This window comes from Podarcis raffonei, chromosome 6, assembly GCF_027172205.1.
Source record: "Podarcis raffonei isolate rPodRaf1 chromosome 6, rPodRaf1.pri, whole genome shotgun sequence".
Taxonomy (NCBI): domain Eukaryota; kingdom Metazoa; phylum Chordata; class Lepidosauria; order Squamata; family Lacertidae; genus Podarcis; species Podarcis raffonei.
In genome coordinates, this window is record NC_070607.1 from 60,467,825 (window position 1) to 60,492,505 (window position 24,681).

General features: G+C 41.5%; 1 protein-coding gene across 1 annotated transcript; it reads right to left on the reverse strand.

Annotated features, from left to right (window-relative positions):
• Positions 1 to 15,559: 15,559 nt before the first annotated feature.
• On the reverse strand, positions 15,560 to 23,353 carry IL10 (interleukin 10). Its single transcript, XM_053393381.1, has 5 exons — positions 21,991 to 23,353; positions 20,899 to 20,961; positions 19,575 to 19,724; positions 17,882 to 17,947; positions 15,560 to 16,719 (listed from the first exon to the last, which is right to left on the reverse strand). The coding sequence occupies exons 1-5, from the start codon at positions 22,147 to 22,149 to the stop codon at positions 16,627 to 16,629; spliced, it is 531 nt and encodes a 176-aa protein (XP_053249356.1). The 5' UTR covers positions 22,150 to 23,353; the 3' UTR covers positions 15,560 to 16,626.
• Between the last annotated feature and the right edge of the window lie 1,328 nt (positions 23,354 to 24,681).

Sequence of the window (24,681 nt, forward strand, 5' to 3'; positions counted from 1 at the left end):
TGCCAGTGCATTCTGTGGGGAATGTGTAGATGAAGCAGACCCTTTCCCCCAAACCACAGGCCAACTTTGGCAAGCGGTTGAAACCACCCACCTATCAATCAATCACCTAATATCATCATGACATCAGATGAGAGAGAGGTGGGTGGCCCTAGCCACCTGTCAAACTCTGCCTGTCTGGAGGGGGTAAAGAGTTAGCCCACCCGGGCAAAAAGATTCTGCACCCCAGGTTTAAGGTAAGCTATCTAATTGGTTGCTTGTCAGAATTAAGAATTTTGAATTGCAAGCAGGGATCTTATTAAAGTATGGCAAAACATCAACACCATCTTTAACACTGCCTCAATATGAAAAGGGCTGGAGCTGCAAAAGTGTATGCAGGCTGGGATGGAAAATAAGCAACCTCACTGGATGGATTTGCAGTCCGCTGGCACGTGGGGCTTTTTGCATCCAAGCCCCTGTCTGCATGCAATTTGCACAGAACTGACCTCAGAACAGGAAACGGTATGAAACTGTGTTTATAAACAGTGTTTACAAATGCTTGATAGATGTTACAGTGTGTTAATTACCTTCGTTAAGTTATTGGGTTCATGTTGACCTTTAATTCACTTTACAAGAAGGTCCTGGTTTAAAATTTCTACTGAAAACCGGAGGTGATTTCAAAACAATATGTTCCAAGATAAAATGAAGGTGTGATGCCATTTTGCTGCATCATAAGTATAACTGGAAGTCACAGCTAGCTGTGAGATAAATATATCATTTTATGACTGTGTTTGGAACAAGTTGAGCAAAGATGATGCTTTATTTTCACCTAATGACAACGATTACGGACACAACCACCTTCTGTAGGTGGGGAGGAAGGAATATTTATTAGAACACTGATAATGAGTTTTATCAGATGGTACATATTTCTATAAATAACTATGTTCAGGGTTTGTTTGTTTTACATCATCACCATTTTCCTCCCTAGAAAGACAGATACTTTAGAGACAACTTAACATAGTGTTATGATTATTAGGATTGCCGACTGAGGTCTTTCTCTGAATGCCGCCACTTGCTGAAGTGAGTTATACTTGCAGAAAGGTGCCTTTTCTGTGGTAGCACCCTGGTTTTGAAATTCCCACCCTAGAGGAGATGAATTGGCATTCCAATGTTTTCAGTGCCAGTTTAAGACATGTTTGCCCAGCCATTTTAAAGGGTTTTTAGCTGCTGCCTTTTAGTCTTTACTATTTTATGATGTCTTATGGTTTATTGTATTATCAGATTACAGTGGTACCTCGGGTTACATACGCTTCAGGTTACAGACTCCGCTAAGCCAGAAATAATACCTCGGGTTAAGACCTTTGCTGCAGGAAGAGAACAGAAATCGCACGGCGGCAGCGGGAGGCCCCATTAGCTAAAGTGGTTAAGAACAGTTTCAGGTTAAGAACAGACCTCCAGAACGAATTAAGTTCGTAACCTGAGGTACCACTGTACTTGGATTGGTGGGTAGTTTAGACATTTTTAAACAAAGTGATAATAAGTAAAGTTCAGATAGTACAGCAAAGTTTAGATAGCACAGCACAACAAATATTAAATCACTCTGGAACTAAAACCCATAGGACCAAATGACACATAAGTATGTTTGCTAAACACACACTCACTGTTTGGCTATAAAAATAGACTGTGGGTCTATTTTTTTTTAATCACAACGTAATCCTAATCATGGGACGCGGGTGGCGCTGTGGGTTAAACCACAGAGCCTAGGACTTGCCGATCAGAAGGTTGGCGGTTCAAATCCCCACGACGGGGTGAGCTCCCGTTGCTCAGTCCCTGCTCCTGCCAACCTAGCACTTCGAAAGCACGTCAAAGTGTAAGTAGATAAATAGGTACCGCTCCGGTGGGAAGGTAAACGGCGTTTCCGTGTGCTGCTCTCATTCGCCAGAAGCAGCTTAGTCATGCTGGCCACATGACCCAGAAGCTGTATGCTGGCTCCCTTGGCCAATAAAGCGAGATGAGCACCACAACCCCAGAGTCGGTCATGACTGGACCTAATGGTCAGGGATCCCTTTACCTTTACCTTTAATCCTAACCATGCATACTCGGAAGCAGACATTAATTCAATGGACCTTACTCTCGTGTAAGTGGAGGTTAGGATCACAGCCTAAATGGATGGGAGACAGGAGTAAAATACTCCCCCTCTACTGCCTGCTTCGCTGCGCTGCACACTTTAATTCCCCACTCCCAGTCTATCTCCAGTGGCAAAAGTGAGTCTACTGGGAATAAAGTCCTCAGAGTAGGGAGGAGAGAGCGGGTGCCAGGTTTACTCCCATTCCCTGTGTTCTATTTAGTAATGGAAATATACCCAAACCAGCAAGCACATGTTTAGCAGACATCAAGACTTCTGGTTTTTCAACAACTCCATTTGGATACATACAAATGTACGTATCCCAAAAGAAAGTAAATGGAGGCTACTCCTCTACTAGAGTATTAGTGCAACCCAACACCTCTTTTCTCTACCCTTTCGCCTTCCTTCCCACACTCCTGGCGCCTTCATTACACATCTTTAGGTGACAGGCAAAAACTCTTCAACCAGGCATTGGGCTGATGAACATTCTATGGGCTTTAAAATGTGTCTGTGGGAGGGGAGGTTATTGGTTTGCTTGGCTTTTGTTTTATCAAGTATTTTGTATTTTCATTTTGTATTTTTAGCTTGTAAACTGCCCCTGTGATCTTCAGATGAAGGGTGGCATACAAATTTAATAAATAATAATAATTCCAGTTCTTAACAAACCTACTTATTTGATAATGCACAAGGAGTTCTTCATTCACACCATAACTATTGTTTTAAAAATTATAAGTTGTCTTTCCAGCGCTCAAGGTAGCATACAGAGACCACTGCTTCGCACTGAGCAGGAAAAAATTCTCACTGATGCCACTTTAGAATAATTGATTGAAACCATGGGGAAAAGCCATAGCTCAGTGGCACCACATCTGCTTTGCATCCTGAAAGGCAATTCCTGGCATCTTCAGGTAAGGCCCAGAGACCCCTGCCTGAAACCCTGGAGAACTATTGCCAGTCAGTTCCGACATTGCTGAGCTAGATGAACCAATGGCTGGGCTCAGAATAACGTAGCTTCCTATGTTCCTATGCTTCCTATCCATAACCTGCTTTTCCCCATCCAAGTACTAACCAGGCCTGATCCTGCTTAGCTTCCGAGATCAGACGAGATCGGGCGTGTTCAGGGTAGTATGGCCATAGACTCATAACCTGCTTTTTAGCCAAAAAAGACCTCAAAGTGGTGTACAAAAACAAACAAACACAGTAGTAAGGTGGCCATTGCCCTCAGGCCTACAGTCAAAAGGATGTGAAAAAAGTTGTCATCCATAATCAGCATATTTTTATTTGGCCTAAATTCTCTCCCAGTTAAAAATATTCCCCATGAAAGGCAGAAGTGGTAGCCAGCTAGTTTGATGAGAGAAGTCTGTGGTCTTCTCTGATGCTGTTTGTTTATGGTGTTATATAACTAACACCGTCATATAGACTCAGGCCAACTCATATTTTAAATTCCAAACCACAATAGCATGTGATATTGGGAAGTAAAATCAAATGCTTCCCCATCATACATGTATAGTGGCGGCAGTTTTTCCACCCTAAACTAACCAGAGGGCTTATGGAAGAATTTACTGTATTTTTCCGTGTATAAGATGCCCCCATGTATAAAATGCCCCCTATTTTTTGGGACTCCAAATTAAGAAAACACCCCTCAGCACTACCCGTGTATAAGACGAGCCCCAATTTTAAACCCAATTTTTTGCTTTAAAAAAACCTAGTCTTATACATGGAAAAATACGATACATCAATAAAGGTTTATTAGATTAACAACTTTAGTTTTCAACAGAATCCTCTAAATTCTCAGTACTTGCACCAGTTTCTTGTTTCCATATGGCTGATGCAATTCCAGGTAAAATTGTTGCAAACACATTTTGTCTATAAGCAGTACCTTTGCTTGTTCCTGTGATGGCAGATGGTTGTCAAATTTTGTCTGATGCTATCTAATGTAAATCACGTTGCATAGTTTTTGAGAAAGATGACCAAGTGATTTAATACATAGCACCAGTGCTATTTTTCCAGAAAAAGAGGTGCCAGAACTCATCATGAACACCTCCCTTGTTCTCTTATATAATGACAATGGGGCTCACTAATTACTACAGATTTTCTAATCTTGAAATGTTTGCCAAAGCTATTTGGATGTTAATCTAGATTAGTTGATGAGCATTTTAGGAGTGACCAGCTGACATGTGATCGCCAATGCGCAGGTCCTTTTGGACCCAGAAGAGGGTGTAACACGGACATAAGGGGGAGGGGCATAAGGGGGTGGGACATGCTTATGCATGTTCTGCTAATGTGTGCGAGGGCCAAGAACGGAACCCCTACATGAAATGGTCACCACCTCTGTATGGAAATATGCCGTTTAAACACAATGGGCCTAGCCTAAAAATTGCTCTGCTAGCCAGTGTGAACACGATGGCACTCGCTTACTGCTTTATCTAACAACATCAGTACAACACTGTTCCAGGAACATTCACCAGCACCAATATGCCAAGACAAATAATGAGTTACTAGCCGGAAGTTGGCAGAAAGAGACAGTTAAAAGATATGCGACTAAAAGCTTGCATACGTTACAATACTGCGCCTTAGCTCTCGTTCCTTGGCCTGCTCTAAATTCTGAATGCATGGCAAAATGATTGTTGTAACAGCTTCACCCTGTGCTCTGATTTCCATCTAGCACATGATGAATTATATGGGGAAAAGTCCCCAGGGCCCAGATTAAACTGCTGTAATCTGGTGCACTAGCAGAAGCCAATGCAAGATCACCCAGTAGCACAATGTTCTCTCCCTGCTGCTTCCCCACTCCCCACCAATTCACTCTGGATGGTTGGGAAAATGCAGGACAGGAGAGGGGTGATTGTTCTACCAGGTAAACAGAAATGGCCACAGATGGAAAATTGTATTTTAGTGACACTTAATTCTACCCCAGGAATATAGGTGTGGGGTGAAATAGACAGGTGGGCAAGTGAAATGTAGAGCGTTATTTATTTATTTATTTATTAGATTATTTACAAGCTTCCAACTCATAGAAAAGTATAATGATGAGGTACAATGACATCATTAAAACTTCATAATATTATAAAGTAATAAAATACAGAGGAAACTGTCAACACAATATTTTAACAAATTCAAAAATCTGATAAATCTTCCAGTTTTGCCACTAAAAGTTTGGATGGGATATTTCAGATTCAAGATACATTTTTAAAAAATTGTGAATTCCACCCCGTCCGTCCCAAAACGGAGTCAATGTAACTTTACTGGAAACTGTTGATAGTTTTGAATATTACATATTTGATGTCCGCTAAAACATACAAGTGTGGCCAGCTGCTAAATATAATTTAATGTCAACAAACATTACATGCTACTTGTCCATGTTAGCTGCCCATGTCAGCTTGTACAAGTATGAAACACTGTCAAATATCAAATGTTGAAAGGAAATATCGATCGGATATAAATATGCAAGTTAAGGATACCATAAGCAAATGTTTGGTGAATATCTAGCAAACCTCTGAGCAGTTGAAGACACTGTGGAGAATAATGGGAAAACCCATGTTTTACCACTGATTCAGAGCAAATATCAATCCACTGAAAGCCCAATTGCTGTTTGTTCCATTCAGTGGTGAAAGCCAGGTTTTCCCGGGGGAAATATGGACCTGTGCCTCAAAGCATGGCACAAAAGGAAGTGTGGATGAGCCCTGTGACCAAGGGAGAAGTAAGATCTGTCGGGGTGTTAATTCTGTGAGCCCCTCCATATTATGCTTGGGCTGTATATATGTGTAAATAAAGCCATATATCCTAAAGACACCACAGCCTCTGCTGACCCTCATTCCATATGAACTGAACCCTGAGTCTCTCACTGCTTATCTCTTTTGACATGCTTCTGGGAGTTTGTGACAGTGGCTCCACTGACACTATTTTTGGCCACATCCACACCATTTAACATTTAAAGCTTCACTCTACCACTTTAATAGTCATGGCTTTCCCCAAAGAATCCTGACAACTGTAGTTTGGTAAGGGTGCTGAGAGTTGTTAGGGGACTCTTATTCCTGTCACGGTGCTACAAATACCAGAGTGGTTTAACCATATCTTCATCTTCCTGCGGAGCTCTGGGAATTGCAGCTCTGTGAAGAAGAAGAAGAGTTTGGATTTGATATCCTGCTTTATCACTACCAGAAGGAGTTTCAAAGCGGCTAACAATCTCCTTTGTCTTCCTCCTCCACAACAAACACTGTGAGGTGAGTGAGGCTGAGAGACTTCAGTGTGACTAGCCCAAGGTCACCCAGCAGCTGCATGTGGAGGAGCGGGGAAGCGAACCCGGTTCACCAGATTACGAGACTACCGCTCTTAACCACTACACCACACTGGCTCTCCAGTAAGGGAAGCAGAGGTCTCCTGACAACACTCTTAACAAACTACAGTCCCCAGGATCTGGGGAAGGGATCCATGCCTGTTAAAATTGTATCATAGTGTTTCACATGTGCGGATGTGTACCCCGTTTGAGAGTTGCTGCCGTAAAATGGTTTCTCAGCCATTGGCTTCCTACTTACTGTACACTGGTAACATGGGAAAGTGCTTATCACCTAAGTGGAAGAGGTAACTGTGGGAGGCCCACTGCATCCTTTTGTTAACCAAGGCTTAGAGACAATTTCTCAATTGTGAGAAAGCCGATACCTATCAGTAAATGAAAAAGCTGACTGAAAAAGTTACTATATCTGTTAACAAAAAACCTCAGAGATCCCCCACTGGTTACTATATTGCTGGCATTCCCACTCAGACTTCCTTTGGTCGGGGGACACTCACCCAAACTGTGTTCTAACTTTAATTCACACGTGAATAGCTGAGTAACTCACATGACCCTTTGGTAAACCAATTTGTGTCGAGACATTTATTTTCAAATTATTTAACTGAAGCCAACTTTGTTTCTGAGAAGCTGCCTATATATGTGTGTAGCCCTGACCTCATGTACCACACAGTAGCCAGCACAATTTATCTGACTCATGGAACCAAACAAAAGCCCTCAAAATGCTCCACTACCCTACTTTACAATACTGACAACTCAACAACTACTTCTTTAGTTCACTAAATAACTAATAAGGAGATAACGGTTGAGGACTTTTATGAAAGCAAGGGTTAGGGGGGATGATCCTGGTTATGAGAAAATGACTATTAAGGCATGAGGGGGAAACCACAACATAATTTGTGCAGAAACCAAAAATACTTTTCTGATCATTGCACCTCAGTGTCAGGATAATTACACGCTGGTCATACTAGTCTGGACAGATTCCCTCATTGACTGTTGTCATGCTCCTTCAGCCTATCTAATGATGCAACAACGTGTTCCCTGCCCAAAGATGAAAGCGGAGCAGAGAAGCTTCTGGCTGAAAAAATGGTGCTTTAATCTGCTTTGGTTGGTTTAAGAGTGAAAACAGCACATTCTACCTATAGTATTTGCAAGATTACAAATCATGCATGGGGACTGCATTAGATGGAACAAACTGTGCTGCTACCAAGCTTAGCTTCCTTTCCCTGCAGTTGTCACCCAGAACAGATTTCCCCCATACAACCACTTCCCTTATATAAGACATACTGTCTTCCCACAAGCAGAATGAGACAACCACTCTTCTACTTCTGGGCCCCCAGTGGCCTGTATACAATAAAGAAAAAAGGCATAGCAGCTGATAAAGGCACCAGGAAAACTGCTAGCAAAATGTCAGCGGCCTTCCCTTACCTGCTGTGCCTCCAATAATTTTAGAGAAAGAGTAGATGCATACCAGCAACCATGACTTCTTCCTACTGGCCTTCCTTCCTGAAGTGAGAGCCTTATGCAGCTGGGATCACAACACAACACCCCCCCCCCCCGCATTTGTAGCCTGATAGCTACAGACCACATTAATCCCTAACCAGACCCTCACAGGTAGATGAGAAAGAACTCACTCCTCACCTTAAGGGAAACTTAGGAAATTTCTCTCCAGGATTTCCCCTGAGTACACCACCCAGCCATGCACATTCCTACTTTGCTCTGATACAACATCACAATAGTCGTTCATTAAGAGAGGCATTTTTCAAAGGTGTGTGAATTCCCACCTGCTTGTACCTCTGCCTTTTCACCAACCTCTCTGGTGACAAATGCAGAATGCTTTTCACACTGAGAGGAGCGTGACATGTATGATGAAATGTGCAGTAAAAGCAGTATTCCTGCAGGTGAAATATGGACAGTAATGGCTACAGTCAGTAAGGATGGCTGTCGGGTAATAACGGCTGACCCTAAAAAATGGGGACAGCAGAACTGAATGATACAGATCAAGAGCTCTGGAGCCTGCTGGTGACCAACTTGCTGCTGTTGTGTCTGCATTAATGCATAGCCTCTTGCCCACAAGACTGCCCACATCCCAACCATACAACCAGCAGACACTATGCACAAAGATGCCTAAGGACAGTAATATACTCCTGAGCATTAAGGATAGACCTGCAATATTTCACGGAGAGAAAAAGCTTCTGTATCAAAGGTCCAGAGGTGTGGTTTTCTTTATCATTACAAAACTGAGAAAGTGCACCAAAGACAACTGCCCAGTTTGGGCCAAGCAACTCTCCGTTGGCTTTTACTCTTCTTTTACTCTGCCCAGAATATATTAACTGTCACTCTGTTGCTATGATGACAAAAAAATATGTTCATGATAGTTGACCATGTCGTAGAAATGTGTATTTCAGAACCATACCCACCCTTATATATGGCAAGAGCTAGAATCAATCTAGATGGAGGCTGTTGAGGATGAGAACAATTCCAAATTGAGAAAAACTATATTATTGTGCTACAAGTGGGATAGTGTGAAAATGGCCCGAGCCTGTGCTGCTCCTCTTCATGAAACAAAAAGAATTGTAGCATGTCATCCACTGGTAGCAATGCAATCTTCTTTTTCCTAAGAGAGGCTTTCTGCAGGAAATGAGCAATTATTGCTTTTCCTGCTTTCACTGCAATTTCATGTTTTGAGAAGGTGCACCTGCAGACTTTCATTCTGTCACCCCACTAATAAAGTGTGCAAAGGTGGTGAATTTCAACATCTGTTTCATTCTTTGGATAGTATTACTGTTACTGGATTCTTCAATCATTCTGAGAATTTAAAGTTTGTAACCTGAGTAATTTTAACTTTAATCAGCAATTGATTTTAGTTGGGTGACTTGGAGGCTGGGCAGGGGTAAGAAAGAGTGTATTAATGTACAGAGGGAAGTCATGGACTGAGGCCTCTTCCTCTATCAATCTTTGTTACAACAGTAGATGTGTCAAGCCCATATGAAAGACAATGGCATAATTTGACCTATTTTATGCAAACCTCAGACTTTCTGCAAAGGTCTGTGATGTCTAGAACACAGATCAAAGATAGTCTGTGGTCACCTGCTTGCACAGATTCTTTTGAACATCATAAAAAGACATAACAAATTACAATAATTAAATTCAAGACTGTCTGGTTGCTACATTAATCCACTCCCTTCACGTTCTGCACAGTTTATTTGCTATGGAAAGCAAAATTTCGCCACCTGTATAAATCAGGTGTCTCAATTTATTGCGTACAGGCACACAGCTATGGCCTCATTGCTTTGTGAGTGTGTGTTTGTGTATGCAAAAGAGAGAGAGAGAGCAAGAAACACAGAGAGAAGCATGCACAGGCATCTCCTTGGACACTTCCAGGCTTGTGTTTTATCACATGTGTATTCTGCATCATCTGCTTGACACAACAGTGCGTTAGAGGTAGACTTATTCTTCTTCAGATTATTCTGCAGTGCTTTCCCCTCGTTACCACACTATCACTGCTGAGAGGGGCTATCGTGCAACAAAAGCCAAACCAAAGTCGGAACATTTGTGGTAGAAAAGGTCACAGGATTTCAGAAGTTACTTACTGGATATGCACTGATTGGAAATGAAGCAGCATAGAATAATAGAATACAGTGGTACCTCGGGTTACATACGCTTCAGGTTACATACGCTTCAGGTTACAGACTCTGCTAACCCAGAAATAGTACCTCAGGTTAAGAACTTTGCTTCAGGATGAGAACAGAAATCGTGCTCCAGCGGTGCAGCGGCAATGGGAGGCCCCATTAGCTAAAGTGGTGCTTCAGGTTAAGAACAGTTTCAGGTTAAGAACGGACCTCCAGAACAAATTAAGTTCTTAACCTGAGGTACCACTGTAATAGAGTTGTAGAGTTGGAAGGGACCACAATGGCAATCTAGTCCAACCCCTTTCAATGAAGGAATCACAACTAAAGCACCCATGACAGTTGACCATCCAGCTTCTGCTTGAAAACCTCCAATGAAGAAGAGTCTACGACATTTTAAAAATATTGAAAATGTGATTGTGTATGGCTGTCCCGATAGCAACAAGAACACATATAATCATGAATGCACACACACAAAAAGAATGTCTGGAGGTGCCCTCTCCTGGATGGTGGAGGTGGCTAATCTTTGACCTCCAGATGTTGCCAGACTACAAGTCCCATCAACTCTGATTAATGGCCATGCTGGCTAGAGCTCTTGGGTGTTAGAATCCAAAAATATCTAGAGGGCCACAGGTTAGTCATGTCTGCTGTAGAGGGATAGGAAGCACCATTCACACTAGGGAAAGTGTGCCCACAAGAGCACATTATGTCTTCTGCTGCTGTGGTTTCAGAGATGGAGCATGATCACCCAGAGAAGGAGTAGGCCAATTAATCCTAGCTCCCATTCATGACTTGTAGATTGATTAGAAGGCTGAGGAGAAGGTCTGAGAGCAGCCTACCTTGGAATGTTTTTCCATGGTGTTGTGTTAGTGGCAGTTCTCCAACTTCCCCCATTCTTTGCTCTTTTGGCCTGAAAGTAGAGTGGGGCAGGACAGGATCATCTCTCCTCTTTTTAGAACATTGCACAAATGGAAGAGCTACTGAAATCAGGACAGCACCTCCCCCCTTTTCTCCCCAAACAAGTGAACGTGACTTTCCTTTAATCTTTCATATTACTTTGAAGATGTTGCCACCTACCCAACAGCATTCTTATGCTCCATCTTTTGGTCCCCAGATATTTCCAGGATTTGTCAACAAGGATGTGACAAAGAGATGATTAACACGTGTGTTCCTTGATGTAGCAGGAAGAAAATATCCAGTACAGGGGATGATACTGTCCCTAATTGCATTTCTGTGGTTAAGTGAGTGAGACAAAGGGCACCTCCAGCTGAACTGTTTTTTGAGCATTTATCCTGCTTGCACAGAGATTAGAGTATGCCTGGTATTTAAGGAGCATTCATTCTGGTTTGTCTGAGGGGTGGTTATACCACAATGAACTTTCATCCTGAATTCATTTTGATTTGCGTGTGTGGTGGTTATATCAGAAGCTCTACGTGGAGCAGGGCTTTTCAGTATGGATTTCCCTGTTCCTCAGAACACCATTCCTGTTCACAATGCCCACTATCTGCCCTTTCTGGAAACAACTAGAAATATTTCAATTTCAATAAGCATTTCCAGCTGGATGAAAAGGTCTCTGCTTTGGGAATTCATTTTGCATTGCTTTAAAACCTGTTTTCCATTGTTGTTTTGTACTGTTTTTAAAAACATTTTAATTGTTTTTATTATGTTTGTAAATTGCCTTGCTGTGCAAAGGCTGATAATAATGATAATAAAGTCTTCTTATTGATAACCATAGACTTTTCGGTGCATTTCCTCACCTCTTTCCCAACCATAAAAAGTTGTTTTAAAAGAATGGGTTTGTTGTAACAGAGCATTTTAATTGAACAAACCTAAATTTCTGGTATGCTCTTGAACACCAGCAACCCCCAACAAAATACTATTACAAAAGTTGGGCTCCACCATCACTCTTTGCCGAGTGGTGAAAAATTCCCAGGAGGTTCCAGGAACTCATCCAGGGTCTGCACTCCTTTGGAGAATTGAAGATGTAGCAGAGAGAAATTTACCCCTTCAGTCTGCATGGAGGGAGTAGAGATCTTACAGCATTGTCATCTCAAGAAGGGCTTGTCCCCCCAGACGTGCAAGGCATCTCTCCCAGCCAGCCTTCAGCCAACCTGCCCAAGATGGATCTCCAACTTTGTTCTCCCTTCTTCTTCTAAGTACACCTTGCAAAATACACTCTTTCCCTCTCACCTCAAGCATATATACCATCAGCATAGCACCTCTGTCTGCCCAGGCCCAAGATTTCTCTTTGACGGGTCATCAACAACTTTTGTCATCAACAACCCACTGGTTCTTGTGCTGGTCACTCACCCACATGATGCCTGTTAGTCACCAGTTGTCTTTATTCACAGTTTGTGTTATCTATTAATGTTTTTTCTATTTAGAGTAATACTGACACTACTATACTTTTATCCTTCTCACCAGGATGCCCTTCCAGAAAGAGCTAACCTAAATTCTGACAAAGTAATAGTGATTCACATTGGATATCACACTAGCTCACGGGTTATTCCCGAAAAGTACAGCCTCCAGAATTATGCAAGTTTGGATTTTGTCTATGTGTAGTTTTGTCATAGATAGATCCCCTCTTCTGGGCCCCATATTGCGGTCTCTGCCTGTGACTCTTTTCTGTATTAAAGGCACAGGAAGTACATCACATTACCACCAGCTATGCTCTCTGTCTCAAGGACTTGGAGATTATCTGTAGGGTTTTTCCAAATGTGTGAGTGTATGGGATATTTTCTGAACCTATTTCCAGTTTTTGATCACATAATCATCTCTGGAAAATAAATGCAATGTTCTTGTTATGCTCCCTTCCATCTTCCCAACTAGTGAGGAGCTCCAGGGTCAGCATTACTCAAATTTGAGTTCCTTTTTGGAGGAGAGATCACTGGAGACTGCCTATTCTGAGTAATTAGCCAGCAATTTCCCTAGCAAAAGGAAACTGCAGCCAGGATTGGTGGGCCATAATCCCATAGACAATCCCTTTCCATAAGCCAGACATGAACTCCTCCATAAAGTGCAGGAACAATGGATACATTTTGTCCTGTAAAAGCAGGACTCATTTTGCAGACAGATCATTACAAACAAAGTAGAATTTCATTCCCCATTTCATACATAGTAATGTAGGGTTGCCATATTCCAAGAAGTAAAAATCCAGACACAAAAAGTTGTAATTTTGCCAATTCCCCCCGGACGCTGCTAATGCATTTTTAAAAATCAGGAAATTCCACTCACCTTAACACAAACTGAAAGGCTGATTAGAGTACTGATAATGAAAATATGCTCATGCTGTCAGTGTTATAACTAAATCTGAAGGACAGTTTAGGCAGCAGAGAAACCAAATACAGTGGTACCTCTCCATTCCAGAGGTCCGTTCTTAACCTGAAACTGTTCTTAACCTGAAGCACCACTTTAGCTAATGGGGCCTCCCGCTGCTGCCGTGCCACCACCACGCAATTTCTGTTCTCATCCTGAAGCAAAGTTCTTAACCCGTGGTACTATTTCTGGGTTAGCGGAGTCTGTAACCTGAAGCGTATGTAACCTGAAGTGTATGTAACCCGAGGTACCACTGTAACTAAATTTAAATTATGTGAAAATGCGATGATAAAAAACAACATGCAACAGAAAACCTTATGTGAGCAAGTTTCAGATTTAAGCAAATGATAAGGCAAGGCAAGGAAGTTAAAACTTAGTACTCTGTTTCTAGTTTGATGTAGGTGCTGTGAGTCACATGTATAACTGTTAGCAATGCATTTTAAAATGTTTCCTTTGTGCACTATTTCTGTATGCTGATAAAAAGGTGCCAGAAATATTGTTTTTTAAACTTGGTTCAGAATAATAGCCAAAACAGACACACAACAGGCGCTATCAGTAATAATATAAGTTACCTATACCTCACCTTTATACTTCCTTTCTTCTGGGTTATTTTTGATGCTGTTGTTCCTCATGCATAAGAACAGAATATGACTTTCACTGCATTGTAGTTTATTTTCAAACTTGGGGAAGTTTGGGTGGAGAGCTTTATTTTAAAGATAAACCCACCACTATTTACATGGAGATTCCCTTGTGATTCAGACTTCTCTTCTTGCTAATACTGTTTGCATATGTTGCCTGTGTTTTTGGTGCTTCCCATACTTTTAAGGTTGCCAAGGGTTATTAGTGTGTGTCTTTTCATTCTGCAAACCATCTCTTCAGTTGTCTGCATTGCACAGCGTTCCTGGTTACCTGTTTCCTGAAAACCCCATTGTGGCATTTGTACAGAGCCCCCGGTCGTTTCACGGACTATTGACCTGTACACCACTATTTTATTCTTCCACTGCCACCAATTTTGTGGAAAAAAACACATCTGACTGGGTTGCCACAGCTACTCTGGGTGGCTCCCAACAAAAAAATAGTAAAAATACAACACAACAGCAAACACTAAAATCTCTGAACAGGGCTGCCTTCAGATGTCTTTTTAAAATTACATAGCTGTTTAGCTGTTTGACACCTGCTGGGAAGGTGTGCAGCACGGTGGGCACGACTACTGAAAAGGCCCTCTGCCTGGTTCCCTGTAACCTCACCTCTCGCAGTGAGGGAAATGCCAGAAGGCCCTCGGCGTTGGACCTCAGTGTCCGGGTTTGATGATAGGGGTGGAGGCACTCCTTCAGATATACAGGGCTCAAGCTGTTTAGGGCTTTAAAGGTCAGCACCACCTTTCTCTGTGGACCACCAGAACCGAACTCTCACATAAGTGGCAGTTGCAACACTGCAGGAAGCCATGGTGATGTTAGCAACATTACAGCTGGAAAAACCAGAGGACCCTCAAGGTGCTGAGTGGGATGGAGTAGTCAGCAAGGAGGACACAGCTTAGTTAATATAGCAATGCAAAAAGAAGGGGAAGAAGCCAGAGAGCCCAGTTGAGTGAATCACATCCCAGCAAACCCCAGCAGAAGGAACAATGACTCAGAAGATGAGATTGGAAAATCAACCTTTTCATATTCTTATTCCAAGTTTCATTCTTCCTAACCTTTCCATATAACAGCAAGTTAAGAATGAATAAGTGTCAGGAGCTGAGATTTTTTGTTTTTTGTTTTACTTTATTTTTATTGTTCATCATGGTGTGCCTAATGACATCAGAGTGTGTTGGACGTAAACAAGAGCTTTCACATTTCCTTATAAGCTTACATAACAAAAAAGCAAACATGCTTAATCATCTACTTTGAGGTTAAAAATCATTCTGATGCAGAAAAAAAACATTTAGTTCCTGTTTAAAAAAAACAAATGCAAAATCAATGGCAGTAACAGTCTCACATTTGTCAAGGCAACTGTAACCCAGATCCACAGAAATGCACGAGCATATTGTGATTTGATGCATTGCTAGCACAGGCAATAAAATGTACCAGAAGTCATGTACTAGTGCTCGCAGAGACAGGTATTATTTTTGCACGAGCAAACAACGATATTAAATTTTAAAAAATTTCAGTGCATGTTTGTCCTTGTTTGACCTATTTATTTATTTACAAACTTCCCCACTCTATCCTTCATTTTTTTCAGAAGGGCATTGCCATCAAAATACTGTGAAAAGTCCAATAAAAACAATGAATTATTAAAAACAAAACAAAGGCAGCATTAAAAGCAATTCAGCAGAAATAAAAATATATCAGTGATGAAAAAACCTGAAATAATTAAAAAAAAATCACCCAATCTCTGGAAGTATAAAAAGCCGGTATATGCAATGAATTAGCCTCCCTGAGCTGAGAACTCTGTAACTTGGGTGCCCTCAACCAAGAAACCTTTCTTTACAGTTGCTACCCATCTTGCCTCAAATGTTGGGGCACCTTGAAGAGATACTCCAAAACAGGTCTCAGTGCATGGGCAAATAGGGGCTGCCAAGCTGTACCCTTCCAAATGCTTCCAAATCCCATTGTCTCTGACTGCTGTGCATGCTGTAGGAGTTGTAGTCTAAAACATCTGGAAAGCTACAGGTTAGCTACCCTTGCTTTAAAGGTAAACACCAACACTTTGAATTGTGCTTGGATGTGGACCAAGAGCTGGTGAGGGTCTTTAAGCCCTGGTGGGATGTGTTCCCAATGACGGGTTTCAGCTAGCAGCCTGGTGGCTGTACTTTCAAAGTATCAGTTGTTAACATCTGACCTGAAATGGAAACTGACATGCTCAGATGTACTTAATATTGTACAGCAGACAGTCCCCTTGCTGAAATTAGCAACCTGTTTGAAGTCTTTGGATCATGGTGCTCACATTTAAATCCAAAATGCTGACTCAAACATAATAAAGATTTAGAATCTACTTCTCACAATTTCTCACTTCCTAAAAAGCATTTCCTTGAATGCTACAATTTGGAGCATTCCTAAGCTAAGAGAAAACTAAAAGGACAAAAACACGCTATGTAAAAAGGAGAAGGAGAAGCAAAAACAGGTCAATAAATTACGTTATAGCTTTTCCTTTATAAAAATGTATAACACTGACAAAAGCTGAGGTATCTGTGTTAATAAATAAGTTTAAGTTAAAAATATATAGTATTGTGTAATACTGATTTCTTGTAAAACCTTTGCAAAATATATTCCAGTTACAGTTACAAAAGTTAGTTGTCCTGAGTGGGAAAAAAAGTTTCATTTTTTCATCTTCATTGCCAGGTATTCTTCAATGTAGTTAATGAAAATGTCAAACTCTCCCATTGCTTTATAGATGCCTTTGCCTTGCAGCTGGAAAGGAAGAGGAGGGATAATTAATTACAAACTGAAGGAATAATAGTTATTGCAAGATAAACATGCATGCATTTCCCCATCATCTTTATTCTACTCTGGAGATTTGGCATGTGACAGAATTTTGAACGCTGTTGACCAGGATTGAAGTGATACTTTGCAAGAAGGAGAGGCAAGTATGGGGAACAGGACTGGGAAGGCGATGGGCTGACAGAGCAAGACTGCCAGCCCCTCCCTGTGACAACACAGCTCTGCACCATTGTGTGAAGCCTAGCCTTCATTTCCCTGTCTTTATTCCATTCTGGCTTGAAGAAGGGAACAAAGGAGAATAATTGTTTTTAAAAGAGGGTCTCCAGTGAAACAAAAGACTAAGTAAACATGCCACTTGAACAAATGGAGTAATAGATGAAAAATCACTGTTATTTAAAGGTTTCTGAGTGCATCATTTGGGACAATTAACACAAATTGCTAGCGTAAGAAGAATCTATCTCAATCAAGCAACCTACACGATTCCTATTTACAGACATTACTGGATCAGTGCAGGATATACCGGTAGGTCACAGAAGGAAGCTGCTTTGAAACTACAACTTGGACTTCAGGACAATTTTTAACAGCATTCTTAACGTAAAAGGAAGCAAGTCCTCATTTGTAACAGCATAGGCATCCCTTGGACATTACTTGGATGAAACAAAATGAAAGAAAGTTGTTTGAAACTGAATGCTCGCTCCAGACAGTAGAATATAGCATTTTCAGCTTCGCTGATGGAGTTGGAAAATAAAACATTAAGTACCACCTACAACTGGTTTGTGTGTGTGTTTATTGTAGCCAGTGGCAACCTGCCCAAGGGTGTACATTGCATGCCCAGAAGAACACCTAAAAGCCTGGGTGCAAATACAAAGTTGCATTCCCTGCACCATGAAGTGAGCTTGCTCCCGCTCCTTAACCTCCACTTGACAGTGCTAGTCTTCTCAGGTTTTAAATGTTTTTAAACTGGCAAGCCACAGAATTAATTGAAAATGTAAATCCAATCTACAGTGTATGTATTAATCCAGAAGAGTGGCAAGAGGATGCACGACTCTCACACACTAATTGTTTTGGCTCTTTGATGTACTGTGCAAAGCCTCTAAACAAGGGTGTTTAGCCATGTGATATAGGAACCTACCTTTTCATAGGTTTCTTTGATGTTCCTTATTGTTTTGCTCTCCTTTTCACAGATGAAGAACCTATGCTGAAAAGAGGAAGCAGAAGAATCGTGAATTCAGTGGCTTTCTTCTGGTTATCCTTGAAAATCCTAAGAGCTCTACTGCGCATTGGCCTGATTCAGCAAGGAAGAGCCATCAGTGCAAAGAAGAGCCACCCATGCAATCAGCTGCTGTCTATGCAAGGGATACAGATGTGTTCCACTGGGGATGCTCATCCAGGCAACACGGAACAAGCAGGAAACATCTTTGGCCTGGTGGGGATGTGCACCACAATCCAAAGCCAAGCACCACGGAAGATTGAAGAGGGTAACTTCTGCTTTGTTTCAGTGCAAATGCCTTTCCCTACAGCTCTATACTTGGCAAAGGTCCAGCCCAACTCTGATGAGTAAGTTCATGAATACCCCTTAGTCCTAGAAAAGAGCTTTGAGAGGAGAGTTTCCTCTTGCAACTCTGCTAAGCACAGAGGGTTTCCTTGTGGCCTTGCGTGCTTGTTTTCTGAGTCATACTGTGACCAGATGACACAGTGAGGACACCACAGCAAAGTAATGTTAGGATGTGGCACTGAATTGCTCTGTCATCTGTAGTTGTGCCTTTGTAGAAGCAGCAGCTATTAGGTAAGAATTTTACGTAAGGTTTATGAAAGAAGACATCAGCACTTAACTTATATATTTATCCACAGGCTGTATGATAAAATAGTCAGTTTGTGCAGTCCCATACATAATAATCTATCTCTGTGCTTTATTAATCTGCTTATGAGGTCACCATTATAGAGAAGGTAACCTCATTCCTGAAGGAACTACAACACTGTGCTTAATGAATACAGCTATGTCAAAGACCACGTGCATCCTACAGTTGTGTGCAGAAATTGTTACTGGGTGCAGAATCGAGTACAGAAAGAATCTTGAATTTAATTTAGCTTCTATACCTGAAGGTTGTGAAGTTCTGTTTGAAACAGTGTAAGTTATGCATAGTGAAACTTTAAATCTAGAGGACAGGCTGTGCTGGATTTCTAGTATCTGACGTGCCGTGAATGACTTTTTGCATTTGCTTAAATAGCAGTAACAAAATTAATTTGGCAAAATAAGCAAAGTTTATCATATGCTTACGATGCGTAATTTATACATATTATGGATTAAGCTTTTCTTGGGACAAAATTGTGATTACCTGGGAGGAGACATTTTTATCTTTTTTGTAGCCCAGAATATACATAACACTGACTCTGACACCTGAAGAAATGGTGAAGGCACCTTGGCAAAGCCTACATTTTTGAAATCTCTAATACAGAGTTTCCCAAACTTGGGTCTCCCACCTTCCCTAGCTAGCAGGACCAGTGCTCAGGGATTATGGGAACTGTAGTCCAAAAAACAGCTGGAGACCCATGTTCTGGGTTATATTTTCTGTCCCCACAACACTTTTTACAAATAGAAGTGGAAACTATTCTTTTATCTTTCAAAGTAATATATTGCACTTTAGAATGTAGTCCTATTTTGTAGAGCACTAACTTTGCATAATGAACATGCTGTTTGGTTCTAGGGTCTAAGCACCATTGGATGCCATATTTCACTCCTCTTGAACAGTTCCACAGAGGCAGGAAACTGCAGTTTTGCTCGGGAGCATGGCAGGTGGCCTAGGAAAGGAAGTGGGCCGACTTACACAGCGCTTGATTGTCTGTCTCAGATCCAGCAGCCTCTCTCCAAGAAAGTCTACAGTCCGCTGAATGGCGCTGCCAGTGGTTACGTTGGGCAAAACAACTTCCAGATAAAACTGTATCATTTCTGCCACTGACTGACAGCCCAAGTACCCCTAAAGGAAGAGGAGACAATAATAATGGTAAGAGCGCATGAATAAGGCATTTCAGAAATAAGATGGCTCATTATGACTTTTGTTCCATGGATTACGATGTACACATATGACAATTCTGTCACTGTAAACAATGTTTTCTTACTTCAGAGTTTCCTTGTGCTACTTGATAAGCCAAGATAAACCCTCCCCAAACACGCACATGACATACTTGGAAACTGATGCAAAAAATAATAAAATAATAATACAAATAAAAATTGTGACTCCATAGACTGCCAACTTATTTATTTCAGTAAATTTTCTATAATGTCTTTCCATTGCTCCATCATAGCACATGGCAATAAAAAAAATATTGATACATGTAAATTAACTATAACATCATTAAAACTATTATCCCTAAAAATATAAGAACACAGAGAAAGCCTCAGTTAGCTCCTGATTGCTTGATTACTCCCAGTTGACAAGAGACCTGAACTCCCCTGCTCTTTAAGATCAAAAGAAGAAGTGCTGCTATAAGTGAGATAATAACTCCCCTGAGTTATGCTGGACTTTGGCCAGTCCTAGTAGATATTTCTTGCTTCTATTGTCTATTCATTAGATCATACTATGCATTAACTGAACAAAGCCCCATGTAACCTCAACCCTTTTGAAAGGGAATGACTTCTTGGGATAGTTTGTTCAGAACTGTTTTTTCAGGCAAAGGTACACTGAATACTGCTTTTCTTAGTCAGGCTTCCAACAACCTAAATATTATACAGTAATGCTGACTGTTATAGGGTTGGCACTGTTGCAATTTCCCCTACAAGTTCCTCACAAGTAAGTACTGTATGTGGAAATGGAAAGTGGGAGTTAAGGGAGATGAGGTGCAGTCAAGGATTTTAACAGTACAGACTTAGAACACAAATGCATATAATAACATGCATTTCAAAACAGCATCTTCTAGCTCTCAACACACATACACTGGCAGATTCACATTATTGTGAATTGTTGTTATTTCTATTCAACCCTTCATCCGAAGATCACCGGACGGTTTATGATATAAGAAAGACCCTCCTGCCTGACATGATGTCTAAAACATTGGTCTCGTAGGTTATTTCTGCTAAGAAACATCTTTCCATGACCCCATAGATCAGCACGGACTAATTTCCAAATAGCGTGAAGACAATTGAAATCTCACCTTGAAATCTTCCAGTAGATCCTCTTTTAACAACATGATCTCTAGCTCATCATCTTTGGCTTGCTGTAAGAGTATGCAATGAAGAAGACTCAGATAAGTTTGACCCCACTTATCAGCAAAGAGTTTAGAGCATCTAGTATCGCCCAGTTTCTTTTACTTGTGAGCATTCAGATTTGATGCAACTTCTTATCTGAGGGTATTCCCTCTCTACTGAATCCACTGGTGGATAATAGCTATGACAAATATTGTTACAGCAAGCTTTTAATTGCACAGGATATATATACATTATAGTATATGCCTAACCTTTGTATATGCCTAAACTTTTGTGAATGATTTCAAATGTATGGCTATCTAAAAGCTCAGAAATACACCAGTGAAAGCAACATACACTTAAATGTAATCACCAGCCTTCTCTCAAGCATGTCTAAAAAAGGGGCAATGGATATAGAGTTTCAGCTATTCATACATTTCATCTGTTATTGTTGTCCTTCACACATGCATATCAACTTTCTCCAAATATCTGGACATTCATGGTAACATAGAATAACATAAATGTTACTCAGACCCCCTCAGAAACATTTTGGTTCCTAACAAGCTTTCTCCCCTTCCCAAAATCAGAAAATGAGTTTTTCTTGTCAGTTTCAATCACAACTGTTCACATAATTTCATTAGACAGCATTTGAAATGAAAGGCATAATCCATCAAAAAATTCACTGAATCCCATTCATTTTGTTGGGGTTTGCACAGGAGAACTTCTTGGTGGTTTGTGTCCCAAGCAATGCATCTCTTGTACTTATCAGCAAGTATTTATTTTATTAAATGTCTATCTCACCTTTCTTCCCAAAAGTGTCCAGAATGGCAAACAGAAAAATAATAAAACAATACAACACTATTTTTTTAAGCTGCTTAAAACACGTCAACTGAAAACATTTTTTTTTTTTAAATCAAAACATGGAAAAACAAATAGCACAGTAAGCTATGTTAAGCGTTTTCAATTGCTATACAAAAAGAAGCAAAGCCTTTTCCCTCCACTCTTCCTAAACTCTGGATGCAATAGAAGCTGCTAGAGGAAGAAAGAATCGTCATACTCACAAAATAATCTCTAATCTCATGAAACGTGACCCGCAACTCTCGGAGCTTGTGAGGCAGGATGTCTGCAAAACGCTTACAGCTGCTTTCGGAGAGATGGCCCTGTGCACTCTCGAGGTTGAGCACCAGGGACAGAAGAGTAAAGGCTCTGAGAGAGTTCATGCCTTCACAGATTTCCTTTGTGGTTCAGCTCAATTTGCAAGAGGCAAAAAGCCAGATCTGAATGCCCATCACCTTGATTGGCTCCTAATTTATACCATCCAGCTTCCTTCCTCATTTCGCAGGATATGGTACTCAAATTAACCAAAAGGTCAACCTCTTCCCATAAAAAGTTTTTTTTAAATAGAAAAAGAATTGCCAAGACCCCTTCCTTCTATCTTTTTACATAATTTCCTTCTTGTAAATTTAAATGTAGGAAAGGAGAAAGGAAAGATTGTGCTGTGTTAATTACAGTATGATGGAAACACAAAAAGGTGCTTTTCTCATTTATCATGGTATTTTGTTCCTTTAGTTCCTAAATTTTAGGTAAATGTCCTTATTGTAAGGGAGAAAATGACCTTTCATTATTTAAATCTCTGAAAACCCAATTAAATTGTTTTTTTTCCTGTTAAACTGCCACAACTGGTAGGCAAATCAATTTCAGATTTTTAAAACACATCTCTGAAAAGCGTAAAGGTTTTCCCCAACTATGTAAAATCCCCATATATATCTCAATGCAAATAAGGATTAACCAGACAAAAATAACACAAGAGATTAACTGTAAAACAATATATTCTGTTCATTTCATGTTTGCTAAGGAGATGCAGCTAAAATCCCAATGGGTTTAATATATCACCTACTTCAACTGCAAAAATTATTCCTGACACTTTTAAATTTTTGCACTTTTCTAAATATATATGTGTGTGTTTTTCTGTATTGTTGAGCACTGCATAGTTCTGCTCTGGGTTGTTTTCACTATGACCAGACTATCCCTGTTCAACACTGAGGAACCTACGAGGTTCCACTGGTCTCTGGGGTTGGACCATCTGAATTGGTGCCCCACTGCTACAAGGTAAGACTGCCACCAAAAGTCCAAACTTCACCTGGAAGTGGTCTCACCACAACAACATGGTAAGGCACTCCACTCTATCCAGACCACCCCTCTCTCTACTGGGAGCAAGGGCTAGATCAAGGGTACATCTGCTCTGTGCATTGGCCAGATAACCATATGGTATGAGACAGTCCCATGGCTGCCATGGAGGCCAAGAAATCTTGGGCTGGCCTCGTGGCATTCGCAGCACGCACGCTGAAGTCACCCAGGACAAGAGACCTGGGTGGTTCTTCCAAAACCACACTGGAGGCAGTCTGGAGACCAGCTCAGTAAGGGAGGCTGTAAAGGTAGGTGGTACACCAAGAGCATTCCCAGCCTGCCTCCATGACTGTCATGGACTGGCTGAATGCAGACGAGTAGTGGGAGGCACCAGCTGGGGAACCCCCAAGGGAAGAAGGCTCAGACCAAGGAAATGGTGATGGGACGACAATGAGTGGTCAGAGAGAAGAGGGAGCAGACCAGGAGGAGGAGGTGCTGAAAGCTGAAGAGGTAACAGGGTTTAGTGAGCAGGAAGAGGCTGTGGCAGAGTCAGAATTAGAGTGGAAGCTGAAGAGGAGGGAGGCCAAGAGGTAGATTGGTGGTGGCTGCTGAAGAAGCCAGGGAGTGCCCCCCTCTTGCTGTGACCAGCTCCCCTCCTCCCTGGACAAAGAAAGACAAGTCGAAGGAGCCTTAGATTGCTTGGGAAGGACCTGAAGGCAAAGGAGTCTTAGAGAGCAGAGGGAAGGAGGGGACCTTCGGTCCTTGCACTTGCCTCATTGGGGCAAGACCTGCTGGGAACAGTTGTGGTGCTCACCAGTTAACTTCACAGACACACTTTGAGTTATTGCTAACATGCTCCCAACTCCTGCCTTGACAATGACCCCACACCAGATGCAGTGCAGCTCCTATGCAGAGAGGTTTCCTAGTAAAGGACAGTTAACTTCTATGAACCATGGCAAATGTCTCCCACTCCCCAACCCTCTGGTCAGAACTGAAGCTGCGCAGAGTGCCCAAGTGGGCACAACCATGTGAGGCTAGGGACACCCCCACCCATCTCAATTATACAGACTAGATCAGCCTGTTTATTCACAATAAGATAATGGATCAGCACGGTCTTATAATGAACCAGCCTAGCATTCAGTAACAACAACAGCAGTCCATTGGGCACAGCTTCCAGTGATACCACAGGTGGGAAGGTGGTTAGTGCAAGCAACATAACACATGTATCTGTAAGTCTCCATCTGACCCACCCCCTCCAGCCATGTCCTCTTCTCCCCCCACCCAAACCACTGGCATGCTTGATTATCTGTGAGTCCTCCTTACTCTGTCTCCCTCCCAGCCACATCTTTCAAGCACCCTCCCCTCAGAATGCACACCCTGTTCCAGGCCCTCGCAAACTCACAGTGCAGGCAGTACAATCCTACATATGTTTGCTTAGAAGCTGCTCCAGTGTAGTTCAGTAGAAGCTGCAATCCTAAATGTACTGACAATTATAATATAATCACAGGACTTTGGGAAAACAGCACTGTTCTGCTGTCAATATGTACTTTGGACGGCTAGGAGAAACTCCTACTGGCATCCTTTCAAATGTTATGTTTGGAACAAATGCCACAGGCAAGTACAAA

Bases quoted from the DNA above. Each gene is read 5' to 3' on its own strand.
- IL10 (XM_053393381.1), bottom strand. From the start codon at position 22,149: ATGAACTCTCTCAGAGCCTTTACTCTTCTGTCCCTGGTGCTCAACCTC. The intron at 19,725-20,898 runs GTGAGATTTCAA...CTCTTCCTTTAG, and splicing joins ATCTACTGGAAGATTTCAAG to GGGTACTTGGGCTGTCAGTC. The intron at 16,720-17,881 runs GTAGGTTCCTAT...CTTCCTTTCCAG, and splicing joins TCAAAGAAACCTATGAAAAG to CTGCAAGGCAAAGGCATCTA.